The following is a 16,405-nucleotide window of genomic DNA, read 5'->3' on the forward strand; positions in this document are numbered from 1 at the left end:
CAGTGAAGAGGGATGCAAATTATTTGTGTAGCTTCTTCGCAACAGCCTTGTCTTTCTTGAGTGCTCCTTAAGCACTTCAATCATCCAGTGGCCCTGCTGACTTTTTGGGATGCTTCCAGCTTCTGATGTACCAAAACATTTTTTGCTGTTAATTTTTGTGTTCTTGGCTAGTTGCAAATTCTGTCTTGGCCTGCCTTATTATACTTTACTTGCCAGAGTTTATGCTCCTTTCTGTTTTCCTCAGTAGGATTGATTTCCAATTTTTAAAGGATGCTTTTTGCCTCCAATTGCCTCTTTAATTCTGCTGTTTAGTCATGGTGGTATTTTTTTGGTCATCTTACTGTCTTTTTTTAAATTGGGATATACATTTAGTTTGAACCTCTATTATGGTATTTTTAAATAGTCTCCATGCAGTTTGCAGGCATTTCATCCTTGTGACTGTTCTTTTTAATTTCTGTTTAACTAGCTTCCTCATTTTTGTGTAGTTCCCCTTTTTGAAGTTAGATGCTACTGTGGTGGGTTTATTTGGCACTTTTCCCCCTACAAGGATGTTAAATTTAATTACATTATGTGCTATTACTGAGTGGTTCAGCTATATTCACCTCTTGGACCAGATCCTGTGCTCCATTTAGGACTAAATCAAGAATTCTCTCTCTTTGTGCGTCCTTAGACATGCTGCTCTAAGAAGCAGTCATTAATGGTGTCTAGAAATTTTCTCTCTGCATTCCTTCCTGAGGTGACATATACCCTGTAAATATGAGGATAGTTGAAATCCTCCATCATTATTGCATTTTTCTGCCTTTGTAACCTCTTTAATCTCCCTGAGCATTTCACAATCACCATCACTAATGAGGTAGTTGGTAATATATTCCTACTGCTATACTCTTATTGTTCAAATATGGATTTTCTACCCATAGAGATTCTGTGGTACAGTATAAGTCATTTAAGATATTTACTCTATTTGACTCTGTGCTTTCTTTCACATCTAGTGCCACTTCCTTACCAGCATGACCTACTGTATCATTCCTGTGTATTTTGTACCCTGATATTACTGTGTCCTATTGACTATCCTCTTTCTGCCAAGTTTCCATGGTGCCTGTTATAGCCATATCCTCATTTAATACCAGGCACTCTAGTTCACCCTTCATTTGTTTGTCAATATTTAGTTGCTTGCCTTCACATGTTTATTTTTACATGGGACTCTTTTACATTTCACCATTCCTTACTAGTGCCTCCTTGTACTTTACCAACTTCTTTCTTGTCCTCTTTACTAGGATATAGAGTTCTTTCTTCAATAAATTTGTCCCTAAGGGATGTCTCTGCCCAAACCATGTGGTTCTTCATACCTGTCAGCTTTCCCCCAGCTCTTAGTCACAACATGAGTTTTCTTGCAGCTTAAAAAGATAAATGGTTTTTTCTTCTGTAGATAATCTCATTCTTTTTATAATACGCAACTGTCCACTGTAATGTTTTGATCTTCTACAGTATGTGTTTTATGGTGCTTAGCATGATGGAGCCATTGTCCTAACTGAGACCTCTGCACACTACTGTAATACAGGTATTAAGTAACAGTAATCATTTAAAAAACTTTTATCTCTAGAAGTTTTTAATAGTTCTGTTCCTGTCCTAGAGACTTGTAGACCTTCAAAAAACTGCCAACGGCCATTTTATAATGAGAAAGCAACAAATGCATGTAGATGAACATTTAATCCACAGTCAGACCCTTCAATTCTTCAGATCCAAAAAGTGAGAAATTACTCCCACGTAATATACATTTCAGACAGTGGATATGTAATGAGACACTCAAATATATTCCTATTCAATTTACCTCCATCAGGCAATATTCCCATTCAAGGATGGTATACGAAAATGTTTTATAATACATGCTGCCTGAATCAAAAAATGTATTGTGGTTTCCATGTCTAGCGTAGTGGCTTGGATGAACCAATACCTGATAATAAAAGAGCAGTTGGATTAATTTATGGTTCCTTAAATACCAACATTTAAACTACTGTTAAGCTGTACAAGACTGATGTACTGTATTCAGAAAGCATGTTCATTATGTTTCAAACATAGAGACAAATTCTGTGTTCCATTACATCAGTGTAAATCCAGAGTAACTACTGTTGTGAATTAAACTACTTTCAGAGAAGAATTTGATTCATAGAGTTGATCCAGATTAATTAATTCATCCTTCCTAGAAGGAAGAAGCTATGAAGTAAGAAAGAGCTGCATTTGTTCATTGTAAATACATGATAAAATGCGGGCTCACCTATAACTCTGTAAAGGATTAATTTCCTTTAAAAATATGCTATTGAGTTGTAAATAAAGATTACAGTTGTAAAGATGAAATTAAGTCCTGAAATGTTAAAAAATTTAAAAAGAATTACCAGAAGACTGTTGTGATGCAGTGGACTTCTTTATGCGTCATCGTCTTATCTTTAAAACTTCCCTTGAATTAAAGAACATGTCATAGTGTTTAATGGTAATGTCCAGACTGCACAGACAAACCTTCTCACGTAACTTTACCAGGGAGTCTTACATAACCTCTTTACTTGCATTTAACTACTGACAGTAGCATCCCTGACAGAATGCTGTATTTCTTCATAAGAATCTGTCCCAAGGTAAAAAAAAAATGAGCCAGAAGTCTCTTCCTTCCCATTAATCTTGAGGGCTGGCAACCTCCAAGGTTTTAAGCAAGCTTATATTATTAAACTGTTTGGGTCAGATGACTGCCTAAAGTGAAAAAGATTATAAAAGTCTGGACATCTAATAGCTATTAGGACACTAATAGGTGAACATCTGTGGATAGCTGCTATAGGTATATGGGGCAACACCTACAATCCTTTCTCGAGTCCAGATCCTCCTGACTGGTTGAGCTGTGATTGGCACACAGCCAGGGAGAGGGGCAAATGCAGCCTCATTCTTGACCTGATGCCAGCAGATACCAGCCTGGTCCCTGGCACAAGGTAGAGCAGTTTTAGTGCTTCTCTGTGTTATGATGGCTGTTCTGACAAGGCTGTTCTGGAAAATGGGCACTCTGGCCATGCTCTCTCTTCCCTGGTCACCATCCTCCATTTGGGTTCAGCAGAATGGGTAGCATAAAAACTGCTACAGAGGCCCTATGCCACTGTAGGATTCTCTTACACCAGGGGAGTCTTCCACTGGACAGTTAAGTAGGGCTTAAATCATCTGCTTTGCACCTCCAGAGTCATGAGATCTGATTAATTTCCTTCCATCATTGCTATGTCTCCTTAACCAAATCTTAATCAAAGCCTGATCTTCCTTTCATTGAAATTATAGGGAGTTTTGCCATTGATTTTAGTGGGAACAGAATCCATTAGTGGTCTTGGGAAAACTAAAGAAGTTTTGCTGGAAATATTCAGATTTAAGCTAAGGACAATTTCTGTCAACATTTTTCTTTATTATTTCCACTTATTAAGTGTCAGGGAAGGGAAATAATTGATTGTCAAGCTATGGAACTGTTCTACCCTATGCTGATGTACTGAATGTTTTACTGGGAGGTATCAAGTTCCACTTTTTTTTGTAAATTTATTATTGTAACTTATATTGGTATTTACTTGTATATGTTTCCTGTAGTTGTGTGATTTATATGGGTCACTATTTTATACAGTACTTTGCAGGTAGGAGATAGAGTGAATTGTTTTGGAAAAATTCTGGTTGCTAGATCTCGGAGGTCATTTCTGTACAATCAGTGGCTTATCTTTTTGTGGAATCTTAAGATAAATCTTTGTGTGATGTCTGTTAATTTCTTTCATGTTTTTCAATTTTGTGTGATACCTTCTGTACCTCACCTGGTTCAAAAATAGGAAAAAATGCCATGCAGCACCAACAAAAGTGAAGCTGTATTTTGGTTGTGATTGTCCTCCATTTTAGCCTTGTTTCCTTTTGACCCTTATGAAGAACACCTTTTAAGACTCCCCCTCCCTGCAACTATCTTAGGCCTGGTCTACACTTAAAATTTAGGTTGACAGAGCTACGGCACTCTGGAGTGTCGAACTCCACAACCCTGAGCGCCATCGCTGTGCTGACTTATGTATATGCAGTTAGATCAATGGAAGAATTCTTCCTTCAACCTAGTTCTGTTGCTTGGGGAGGTGGAGTTCCTACAGCAACAGATTAATCCCTTCCATCTCTGTAGCCTGCGTCAACATTACAGGGTTACAGGAGAATAGCTCCAGTGCCATAACTATGCCTCCATAGCGCACACAGTGTAGACGTGACCGAGGCATCTCTAGTGTACCCATTAACATAGTATCTCTGCACCAATTGATTCATATATCAACCCGATTTCATTTTCCCAGTCACTCTTTCAGTTTGACATTCCCTCTTGCTGATACTTAATATCTCTGGGGGTTCTCCTCCTCCTTGATATGTAAACTCCAATTTGATCCTGATCAGTGGATTCCAGGTATCACCATTTTTAGTATCCCCATCTTTCCATTTTCATTTCTATTGAAGTATAAACTCTAACCAAACTGGTCTCCCCACTGATTGCCTTTGTTTTCATAAAACAAAGAATGTATCAAGGACATTTTGCTTCACTGCATTTTTGTACTAGTAAATACCTAGATCATTGAAGTTTCTCGAGAATACTGAGTAATTTGATCTAGCCATCTGTTCCATTTCCTTTAGAATGATTCATCCTTATATTTCCCTTTCAGTTGTCTGTTCATAACAGATTCTGAATGTAAAATATCGTCTACTTTCTCTCTAGCTTTTAACCTCAGTAGTTCATTCATATTAGCACCCTCTAGAACCCTCTAGGTATGTGTTTATATATAAAATAACCCCCCTCCCATTTCATCTCCTTTTTCTATTTTCTGTATGTATCTTCTCTATTAAAATTTCACTTGTGTACTTTGTCCCACCAACCTTCATTAACTGTTGCAAGACCATACTTTTCCTGCAGCATTATTCATTTAAATTTCAGACTGTTTTGTTATCCAAGTTTCTCCAGCCCCTGTTTTTTAACCCGTTGTTATATTTCCTTCTCTAACTTGTTTAACAGAGATAGAAGACAAAAAAAGATTTAAACACAAATATCAATTTCATCAGCCTTTTCAAAAAGAAAGATGTTGACTTTTTAAGTATTAACGTAGTACTGTTTATGTTCTGCCTAATCTACCATCTAGGCATTTGTATCTAGTTCATTACCTAACATCAGAGATATATTCTAATAATTATTAAAGTATCATTTCCAAAAGCCTAATTCCACAGTTAAACATGGATTGTAGCCTTGTATTATTGTTTGTTTAAATCCAACAGAGTACTCAGTGTTTTCCAAACATAGATATAATCTCATCCCAAGGAGCATTTAGTGCCTGCCCTAACTCGAGAAAAGTGTATTGTGGGCGGGAAAGTGTGGAGAGGTAGAGGTCATGCAGATGGTACAAAGGGGCAGGCCAACATGCATTGACCAGTACAACTGCAGATCACAGCCTGCACAGAGGAGGCTGGGGCCTGACCCTTTCAGTTAGAGGTATGGTACATTTTCAGCATCGTAGATGTCAAGAAAACACTAAATCCACATGTTGGTCCAATAAAAGATATTATCTCACTCACCTTGTCTCTCTAGAGCCACAAAGGTATTTTGGCACTTAACTGCCACCTTAGATGCCTCCGTTCAAAATTTAGTTCCTTGAACTAGAGCTGTCAAGCGATTAAAAACAAAAAATTAATCGTGATTAATTGTGCAGTTAAAAAAATTAACTGCGTGATTAAATGCACGATTACAAAAATTAATTGCACGATTATTCACACTTAAATAATAGAATACAATTTATTTAAATATTTTTGGATGTTTTCTACATTTTCAAATATATTGATTTAAATTACAACACAGAATACAAAGTGTACAGTGCTCACTTTATTTTATATTACAAATATTTGCACTGTAGAAAACAAAAGAAATAGTATTTTTCAATTCACCTAGTACAAGTGCTGTAGTGCAATCTCTTTATCATTAAAGTTGAACTTACAAATGTAGAATTATGTACAAAAAAAAAACTGCATTAAAAAAGAAAACGATGTAAAACTTTAGAGCCTACAAGTCCACTCAGTCCTACTTCTTGTTCAGCCAATTGCTAAGACAAACAAGTTTGTTTGCATTTACAGGAGACACTGCTGCATGCTTCTTATTTACAATGTCACCTGAAAGTGAGAACAGGCATTCGCATGGCACTTTTGTAGCCGGCATTGCAAGGTATTTAATTACCAGATATGATAAACATTCGTATGCCCCTTCATGCTTCAGCCACCATTCCAGAGGACATGCTTCCATGCTGATGATGCTTGTTAAAAACATAATGCGTTAATTACATTTGTGACTGAATTCCTTGGGGGACAATTGTATGTCTCCTGTTCTGTTTTACCCGCATTCTGCTATATATTTCATGTTATAGCAGTCTCGTATGATGACCCAATACATGTTTGTTTTAAGAACACTTTCACTGTAGATTTGACAAAACGCAAAGAAGGTACCAATGTGAGATTTCTAAGGAAAGATACAGCACTCGACCCAAGGTTTAAGAATCTGAAGTGTCTTCCAAAATCTGAGAGGGACAAGGTGTGGAGCATTGTTTCAGAAGTCTTAAAAGAGCAACACTCGGATGCAGAACCTACAGAACCCGAACCACCAAAAAAGAAAATCAACCTTCTGCTAGTGGCATCTGACTCAGATTATGAAAATGAACGTGAGTCGGTTCGCTCTGCTTTGGATCGTTATTAAGCAGAACCTGTCATCAGCATGGACGCATGTCCTCTGGAATGGTGGTTGAAGCATGAAGGGACATATGAATCTTCAAACTTACACTGGTCTCTTCAAACTAGGTATTCCCCCACCAATTGTCCATGATCTGAAGCTTCCCTATAGCATGCCTACTGGATTGGGTCCTGCATGAAACACCACAATGATGACAGCAACTGTGGGGCTGCCCTTATACCAAGTAGACCAGTGGTTAGAGCATTCATCCGGGACATGGGAAACCCATGTTCACGTCCCTACTCTGCCTGATTCAGAGCAGCGACTTGAACCCAGATCTCCCGTTCCCAGGTGAGTGCCCTAACCACCAGGCTATGGGCTATTCTGGGATGGATCTTGCTCTCTTTTCTACTGAAGCTGTTCCACTTGGTATGAAACACTAAAGTATTTACTGGAGCCAGGGCCGGCTCCAGCTTTTTTGCCACATTGTTACTCTTATAATTGGTGTGTTGGTCAGTTACATCTGTGTGTTGAGAGCTCAGTTAAAACAAAAAACTGCAGACCAGTTCAGTGATTTCTGTTTTCTTTAGCAATAAGCAAAGCTTAGAGCATTATGCTTGGATTCTTCTTTTTTTCCCCCACTACTAATCAATCATGTTGTTCTCCAGAAATCTTCCCTATGTCAAATTGCCAAGTCAGCTCTAATTAGCTTCAGTCAGACTCATGTATGTAGTTTTAGCCATTTCTGGCAGATTATCTTCTTTATGCACACGCAAAACATCAGAAAATTGGAATGGTTTCTGTCAACCTTTCACATTCCTTGCCAATACATCCTTTGGATAAAAGAAATTCACAGTGGAAAGATTTGTTCATTCCAACTGTTGTCTGGACAAAAGATTTTTAGTTCATTTACCATTGATCATGCTGCATGGCTTGATATTTTTTTCAGATTTTTACAAATCTCTGGAGTTTCTATATACTTCTTAAATTAAGATTGGGATTTAGAATCTTTATCTACAGAAAAAATACTCCATAGTTTGGTCAAAAGTTAATTCTTCAGACTTTCAGTATAACATTGTTGAAACTTGTTTATCTGAAGCCTGAATGAATTGCAAGTACAATGACAGGAAATGAAGACAATTACAGAATATGTTGTCTTCCTCTCTGGTTTGCCCTTTTTGAAGCATTGTATTTGTGTAGTCATTTCTTTAGAGAGACTTCAGTTGTCATAGATGAAAACTGATAATATATGAAGGAAAACATATGTATACTGCTTTCTGAGACAGTAGCGAGATATCAGACCATTATCTGTATGTGCTGGTTTTCTATAAATATCAAAATTCAGTAATTCTCTCTCCAGTTCAGTAAAATTAAAATGTAGGGAGAATATCCTGTCCCTGTATACTCTACAACAGTGTTTCCCAACCCATTGGGTTGTACCCAAAATTGGGGTGCCAGATTGTTTGAAAGGGTCATGTGGTGGCTCCTGTCCCATGGGTTTGCTTGGCTCACCTCTCTGTTCCAGGCACTGCAGCCTCTGGGGTCCCAGCACCACTCACGATTGGCCCAGCCGACAGGATGACGGGAGTCTGGGTAGGTCCAATTTGAGTGAATGGCATTGCAACCCCATGAGCCAGGTCACAACTCCACTCTCACAAATTTGTTCAGGTCACGGGTGTGGGGGCCAAGCCTGAGCGGTGCTGCAACCCCAGAGGTTGCAACACCCAGTGTGGAGAGTAGGGTTACCACCTTTGATATGCAAAAAAATTGCACCTCCTCCCCTCAAGGCAAGCCCGCCACAACCCCAACCACAAGACACTTATAATATCTAGAGAGAGAACACATATAGATAAGACCGATAACATCATTTTCTTACTTAAACTTTGAAGTGGGAACACTGCAGCATCTTTAGCTGGACACAGAAACTTTTAACATTAGATATCCCAGTGTATTGTGATGATAATGCAAATCTTTAGACCCACATAAAAAAAATACCCAGCAGTTTAAATTATTTTTCTGGCAACTGGTAAATCCATAAAAAAAAAACAAAAACCAGCCAGGCTGGTCAAATACCAGCCAGGTGATAACCCTAGTGGAGAGCCAAGCTCAGCCATCTTCACAGGAACTGTGGGAACTGACACTGTGGGGTCAGGGCCGGGCGGGACCCAACCCCCTCAGAGGCAGAACCCGACTAAAACCATCCCAGGGCCTCCAGCCCCAGACTATTTACTGGGTCATGATAGGCCATAAACATTTACAAATGGGTTCTGAGCCCAAAAAGGTTGAGAAACACTGTTCTACAAGGCCTAAAAATTAGTTAAATCATCTCAGTTGTGCTGTGTAGGGGATGGGAGGTCATTATGCTAAACTCCCTACTGCCTATGTATGTAGGGTTGCCAACTTTCTAATCACACAAAACCAAACACCCCTGCCCCGCCCCTTCTCCAAGGTCGGGTCCCGCTCATTCCATCCCCTCCCTCTGCCGCTTGCTCTTCCCCATCCTCACTCACTTTCACCTGGCTGGGGCAGGGGGTTGGGATGCGGGAAAGGGTATGGGCTCTGGGCTGGGGATGCAGGCTCTGGGGTGGGGCGGGGGATGAGGGGTTTGGAGTGCAGGAGGGAACTCTGGGCTGGGGCTGAGGGGTTCGGCATGTGGGAGGGGGGCGTGGGCTCCAGCAGGGGGTGTGAGCTCTGGGGTGGGACTGGGGATCAGAGGTTTGGGGTGTGGGAGAGGACTCCGGGCTGGGGCAAGGGGTTGAGGTGTGGGAGGGTGAGAGTCCGGGTGGGGCTGGGGATGAGGGGTTTGGGATGTAGGAGGGGACTCTGGACTGGGCCAGGGGGTTGGTGTGTGGGGTGGTGAGGGCTCCGGCAGGGGATGAGGGCTCTGGGGTTGGGCCAGGAGGGGACTCTAGGCTGGGGCAGAGGGTTGGGGTGCAGGGGTGCAGGGGGGCAAGGGCTCTGGCTGAGAGTGCAAGCTCTGGGGTTTGGCTGGGGATGAGGGGTTTGGGGTGCAGGAGGGGACTCTGGGCTGGGGCAGGGGATTGGAGTGCAGTGGAGGGAGGTGCGGGGTCCTGGTGGCACTTACCGCAGCTCTGAGGAAGCAGCCGCTAGGTTCCTGTGACCTCTAGGCTCTGTGTGCTTCCTTTGCGCCAGCAGGCGATGCCCCCCGCGGCTCCCATTGGTTGCAGTTCCTGGCCAATGGGAGCTGCGGAACCGGCACTGAAGCGGGGGCAGCGCTCAGTCCCTGGCCGCTCCAGTGCCTAGAGGCTGCAGAGACCTGGCGTCCGCTTACTGGAGCCATGTGAGCTAGGGCAGGTAGGGAGCCTGCTTTAGCCCCGGCCCCCCGCTGCATTGCCAACCGGACATTTAACGGCTCGGTCGGCAGTGCCAACCGGAGCTGCCAGGGTCCATTTTCAACCAGGCATTCCAGTCGAAAACCGGACACCTGGCAACCTTATATGTATAGTGCCTTTCTCTGAGTGAAATCTACCCCACAGAGAAGTCAGTGCAGGCCTCATTTGAAGGCTTAAGTGGTGCTTAGGCCTTGTGCTGGCTGTCTGCATAGTTCCCCCTCTATAGCAAGCTAGAGATGCTATGATTGGGCCAGTGGTGTAGAATGGTAAAACTTCCACCCCGGGAGGATGGAGTAGGCCATGGCAGCTTCCACACACCCAGAAACAACAAGATGGCTGCTCAGTGCTCAGGTGAGAGAGGAAGGTTTCCTGCATAAAGCCTGTGTACTATAACATTGCTTGTAGGACAGGAGTCTGGTCCTATTTAGATGAGGGAAAGCTATATCACAAAAAATACCAATTCATTATCCCAGTGGCTGAATCCAGCTCAGGGTTTAATATTTTGAAAATTACTTCAAAAATCCTAGAGTAAACATCATTCTGACTTAATCCTTTTATTCTGTCGTTTTTCAGAGTCATCGGATGGGTGTCTAAAAGCTTCTACACGTCGGGGGGAAATAGATGTTTATGTTAATCAAGTGAGAAAAGTGGATCTGAAAAGCCAGAAAGGTGAGCAAATTGCAACATTTTATGGCAACCTTTGTTATAAAGGAAAGTTTTATGAGATGGTAAAACTAACCACTCTCTATATTTAAATAATTACAGTAAAATAGTAATTCTTACCTAATTCATCATTAGCAAATGTATGTTGGCTCTTAGCACAGTAAGTACTGCAGGAGACAATCTTATTTAAAATAGAGCCCACAAAATCATCTGGGGCTTTCATTTCAGTGGGAATCTTACACTTTCCACCTTTCTTCCCCACCAAACCAGTAGAATCCTGCAGAACTGACTAGGATTGTAATCCCCCTTTGCCTCATCAGTGCCGTTTACTCCATGCTGTTGGCAGGTGTGTGGAACTGATGAGGCTCATATTTCATTTCTCCATGCCCTTTTCCCATGAAAAGAATTACTGTGTGTGGAGACCATGAAATTAAAATGGCAAAGCAGCAACGCAAGGGAAGGCAGAGCCAGAGAGATGATGCATGCCCGAGCACCTGGGCATGTTGTTGTTAAATGAGCTAATTACTCCCCTAATTTCTGCGAGCTACTTACTTACCTATCAGAACTTCACTTGTTAAAACATCACCCTTCAAAAGCTGGATTTACCCCTTTGCCATTTGAAAGAGCACAGACCTGAAGGTCCTGTTATAGTAGAAGACTCATGTCTTGCAGGTGTTTTGTGTTACAATGTTGAGTAATGCATTTGCAAAAGCCATTATACAGTACTCTTCATTCTCATTTCTGTTATGCCTTTGCACTCTCCCAGTGTTTCTGTGTGGTCATTTGTCCCCTGTTATCCCTGAAATGGGGAACAGGTCCTGTAGGAACAGCAAGAGAGGAAAGAAAGATACTGAATTAATTCCCGTGTGCTATCTTTTGTTGTCCTGCACTAGCCACTCCATCTCCTGTGATGGGATGAACTATATTCACATTACTACCTAACCAGGTGTGGAATTACTTCCAGTAACTCACATTAATGTTTAACCATCGAGAGAGGGAAATGTGTTTCATAAGTGTTATAATGAAAAAAATTATTAAACTGATTTTCAAAACATACTCTGACATCTGTTCCAGTGAAGACAAAGACAGAATAGGCCAAATTCTGCTCTCAGTTACACCAATGTAAATCCAGAATAACTGTTGACATCAGTGGAGCAGAACCTGGCCTCTAATCTCAAAATAATTGAGTGTTTGTCAGGTTTTATGGGCTAGCCCAGGGATTGGCAACCTTTGGCATGTGGCCCATGAGGGAAATCCACTGGTGGGTCGGGCCAGTTTGTTTACCTGCAGCATCTGAGGTTTGTCCGATCGCAGCTCCCACTGGTTGCGGTTCGCCGTTCCAGGTCAATGGGAGCTGTGGGAAGCAGTGCGGGCCGAGGGATGTGCTGGCTGCCGCTTCCTGCAGCCCCCATTGGCCTGGAACGGCGAACCGCGGCCAGTGGGAGCTGCGATCGGCCGAACCTGCGGACACTGCAGGTAAACAAACCATACCGGCCTGCCAGCGGATTTCCCTGATGGGCCGCACGTCAAAGGTTGCCGATCCCTGGGCTAGACCATTGAATTTGACCAAGCTGGACATGAAGATAGAGAAAGTGTCTGTGAGCCATCTTTCCATTCCCCTGATCTGGCTGGTTCTTCTGTGCCCATCATAATTTATGGCAGCCTGAATTATGCTGATAGTTGTGGTCTTCTAGGGAGGGTCAGGAACCAATGACATAGAACTGAGGATATACCACCCTGGGATTCCCATACACAAGGGGAATTCCCAGCTGCCTTATCAGGGTAGCTTTCTGACTGCCTTGTGCTGTGTGGAGCAGGGATAGGATCAGGCCCTATATGTCTATTGTTTGCATTTTCTTGTACAGGTAGCATCATGGATATTACTTTGGAGGATTGATATATAAATAGTGTATCAAAGCACTAGTTATGTTCTGAGTTGGGCCTACAGTATATATGTAGCTATATAAAAATGAAAATTTTTGCAAAGCGAAAGCAGGAATCAGGATGAAAATAAAAAACTTGTATTCAGAAAATGTGTTTGGAGTTGTTTTGTTTTTTGCCTTCATGCACAGAGCACAGCTACTGAAGATCCTTGATCTAACTATTCCAAATATGTCTCAGACTGGTAACTGGATGGCTCAGCTATTAGCTTCAACCCAACAGGAGGCCCACATTTAGGGAAAGTACTTCAGGATTGCTGTTCCAATAGAGGCCAGACTTCCAATTTTTACTCTTAAGGTTGTGGTAGAGCAGATTACTGAAGCTGTTGTAATTTTGCGAACAGATCAGCTGTAAAATGTAATTGACAATAGCTGTGGAGTAGACAGCAATTTATTCCCCAAGCTAGAATCAACTGTGAGGCTGCATCTTCTCAATGGATGTGAAGTGCTTGCTCTATGCTATCTCAGAAAGTAGCTGTTTGTACTGATGGTGTATACGGCTGCACCATCTTCTGTTTGCAGTAAATGAGCATACGTGTGTCCAACAGGAGTACTTTTTATCCTCCTGGAGGCAAGAAAAGAAACCAGCATCTCTGAAGATTCTTGAGCAAAACTAGGACTCTCTCTCTCCCATGTAAGCTCAGAAAAGAGCAGACTAGCAGAGGCCCTCTCTCTGTTTGCTTTGTCTTGGCTATTAACATCCATGTCTTTCATTTTAATTTATAACAGGCTCTATTACAGTCAAGGTACCTGCCTCTCTTAAAGCTTATTTACAGTTATCTGGAAGCAAGGTTGATGTGAGCCCAGAGATCCAGTTACAGGAAACCCAGTGTGCCCCTAAAGAGGGTCACATAACTATTACTGGTAAGACTTGCTTTTAATAAATCTATCTGGCCTAAATAAAACATAGAGATGTTTGATTACGGTTTTATTGCTCTTGGCTTCTTCCTGTTTCGTCTGTTTCAACTTCAGATGTTTGCTTGTGCCAATGGCCTCCACATCTGTTATTAGATGCCTTTTTTATTTCATGCCTTCATAAATGACATGTGAATACCGATCAGCTGTTTCGCTAATTAGAGTTGTAGGGCCAAATTCATCCCCAACGTAACGTCATTGACTTCTGTGGAGCTACGCTGGGCAAGAATTTGGCCCACTGATTTTTAGAGAGGGAGTGTATGTTGTTGGTTTAGACAGCTGAGTATAATTAAATAGGTGACCAGCAAATGTGTATTAAAATATAACACAGTAATCTTTACAAATGTTTTCTGAGTGCCTCTGATAACCAGGGTAAAAGGGGCATGCAGCGTATTTTAGAAAAATATATTTATATATTTTATACATGATGCTCCCTCTGTTGGGGCCCAGCCAGTAAGAAAGAGAAGGATGGAGCAGGCAGACTGGAATTCAGAGGGGTGAAAAATGGGGGAAGGGGGATGAAAGGATGTTGCAGGAGCCACAGGGGAACAGGAACCAGGGTGGGCAGGAGCTGGGGGATAGTGGATAAGAACAGAAAGGGACAGTGTCAGAAGCCAGAGAGCAGGGCTGCATGTAGGAGGGTGGATAGGACTATGTGGGGAGGGGCTGGAGCTGGGATGAGGAAGTTGATAGGAGCAGAGGGGACAAAGACAGGCTAGGGGCACAAAGAAGCATCTGTAACCACTAGAGCACATTCCTGTGCAGAACCTAGAACTGAACCTAGGAGTCCTGAGTCTCTACGTTCCTCTGCTATCTGTGAGCTATCTATAACTGTGAAATCCACTGGCAAAACATATGTCTCATCCCCCCTCTAGTGACTGGTCCACATAATGGATAGCAGTCTACCACTGCTACCAGTCACTCCATTTAGCTTAGGTCTGTGTGATGGAACTGAAGGTTCCCTACCCTGCTGATGACCCACGATGGAGTTTGTTTTTTTCATTTTGCTTTTTTAAAACCATAAGAAAACACACACACAAATCTATATTAAAAGAATGTTAAGGTTGCAAAGTCAAGCACTCAAAATGCAAGGAATTAAGGGTGCCTGTGTAATCTTAATTTGGCCACCTTGTGCATATGCATTATGATGCCATTTTTAATTACATGATCACCACCTACTATTTTTCCCTCCCTCATTCAGTGCACAGTGTGTAAGATATAGAGGATATGACATTAGAATTTTAAAAAAGCAGTGTTAAAGGTCCTCAGAGTGACATAGTCCCTGCAGGCAGACTCACTTCTCCATCATGGATTAAATTAAACAACGTGTCACAGTGAGTGGGGAGCTGGTGATTGGCCAGTGGTTTGGATCTCATGGACTTAAAAAAAAAAAAAAAAAAAAAAAAAAACCACCCGTACCCTTGCATTATAAAATGAACATGTGAGCTGAGTGCCCCCTCTTCTAACTTGGGGGTTGATCCTTCTGAAAGCCGGATCAGGCCCATGGGTGGTTTTTTGTTTGTTTTAGGGGGAGGTGGTCAGCATCTACTTCTAACATTCTGTGATTTTTGTGGGGGAGGGATGGGGGCGAATCATCTTTGAAACAGAAATGACCCACAAACCTACCATTCTGCATACAAACGGTTCAGCAGTTTAGACTGAAAGTGTCTCCTGATTAGTCAGTCCTCAAATGTAAACACCCAAAGGCCACTGGAGTTAATGAGAATTACATGCTGAAGGCAGCATTTGGCCACTAGTTTTCACTTCCCTTAAAGAGCCCATGGCATTCCAATAAGGCACCCAATGACTATGGCTATGAAATTCAGTAAGAGATTTTGGGATGATCTGTCCTTGCATCATATATTGCTTTATTTCTATCCGTGTCACATTTAAATCATTTTAATATTGATTGACTTCAATAATCCTAATGCAGATAGTTTAGAGGAAATAACAGTTCATGTTTACAGGTAGGGTGACCATCTCTACCTTATTTTAATGGGACATTGTAACTGTATTTAGTGCCTTGTAACTGTATTTAGTGCCTAATGTCCCATATTCTAGGAACAAATCAATATACTTTGTCCTGTATTTCAGCAGTATTTGGATAAAGGATTGTACCCTGTGATTCTGTACAAATGTACAGAATGCGTCTGACGAAGTGGGTATTCACCCATGAAAGCTTATGCTCCAATACGTCTGCTAGTCTATAAGGTGCCACAGGACTCTTTGTTGCTTTTTACAGATCCAGACTAATACGGCTACCCCTCTGATACTGTACAAATGTATGATTCATACAGTGTATGACTTCATAGTCTGAATATAACATTTTGGGGAGCTGTGCTTTAACAATAAACCTTGTCCAATTCTGTATTTTTTATACAGTTTTCCTTTGTTTCCTTTAAATGTAGGCTGGCTTCTTTTCACATCCTGCCTTCAACTAATTTAACAATGTCTTATATTAAATGTCAAGATTCTCTTTGTAACAGAAAGTATTATTTTTCCAGTAAGATCATCTTCTGATACAAGTAGACTCTGAAATAATTACAAATAATTTAATAAAATAACAGATAGGATACATGGTGAAAAATGTTCCTCCCCTTGGGAACCTTAGGGACAGCGTGGCAGCAATTTCATTTGAGTTTTAGCTGCAGAACATATAAAACAGATGAAAAAAAAACGTGTTTGCCAAACCATAAAAACCCCACATCACAAGGGGATATCAATTTAGACTTTTAAGTCTCTAAGCTAAGAGGTTAGTACAAAAATAGTTAACCCTTCAGAAGCTGGCTGGTTTCCAAGTGGTTAATGCT

At 41.5% G+C, this 16,405-nt stretch overlaps 1 protein-coding gene across 2 annotated transcripts in view; it reads left to right on the top strand.

Moving 5' to 3' along the window:
• The window catches only part of FAM185A (family with sequence similarity 185 member A), a 64,424-nt gene that overhangs the window by 39,660 nt on the left and 8,359 nt on the right, over window positions 1-16,405 (top strand). The window contains exons 6-7 of one of the 2 annotated variants that reach the window (XM_054017690.1): window positions 10,651-10,746; window positions 13,410-13,544. In XM_054017690.1, the coding sequence (XP_053873665.1) occupies window positions 10,651-10,746; window positions 13,410-13,544 (231 nt within the window). The remainder of the gene's footprint in view (window positions 1-10,650; window positions 10,747-13,409; window positions 13,545-16,405) is intronic. The other variant, XM_054017699.1, reaches the window with a different exon arrangement.

Source organism: Malaclemys terrapin, chromosome 1 (assembly GCF_027887155.1).
Source record: "Malaclemys terrapin pileata isolate rMalTer1 chromosome 1, rMalTer1.hap1, whole genome shotgun sequence".
NCBI lineage: Eukaryota > Metazoa > Chordata > Testudines > Emydidae > Malaclemys > Malaclemys terrapin.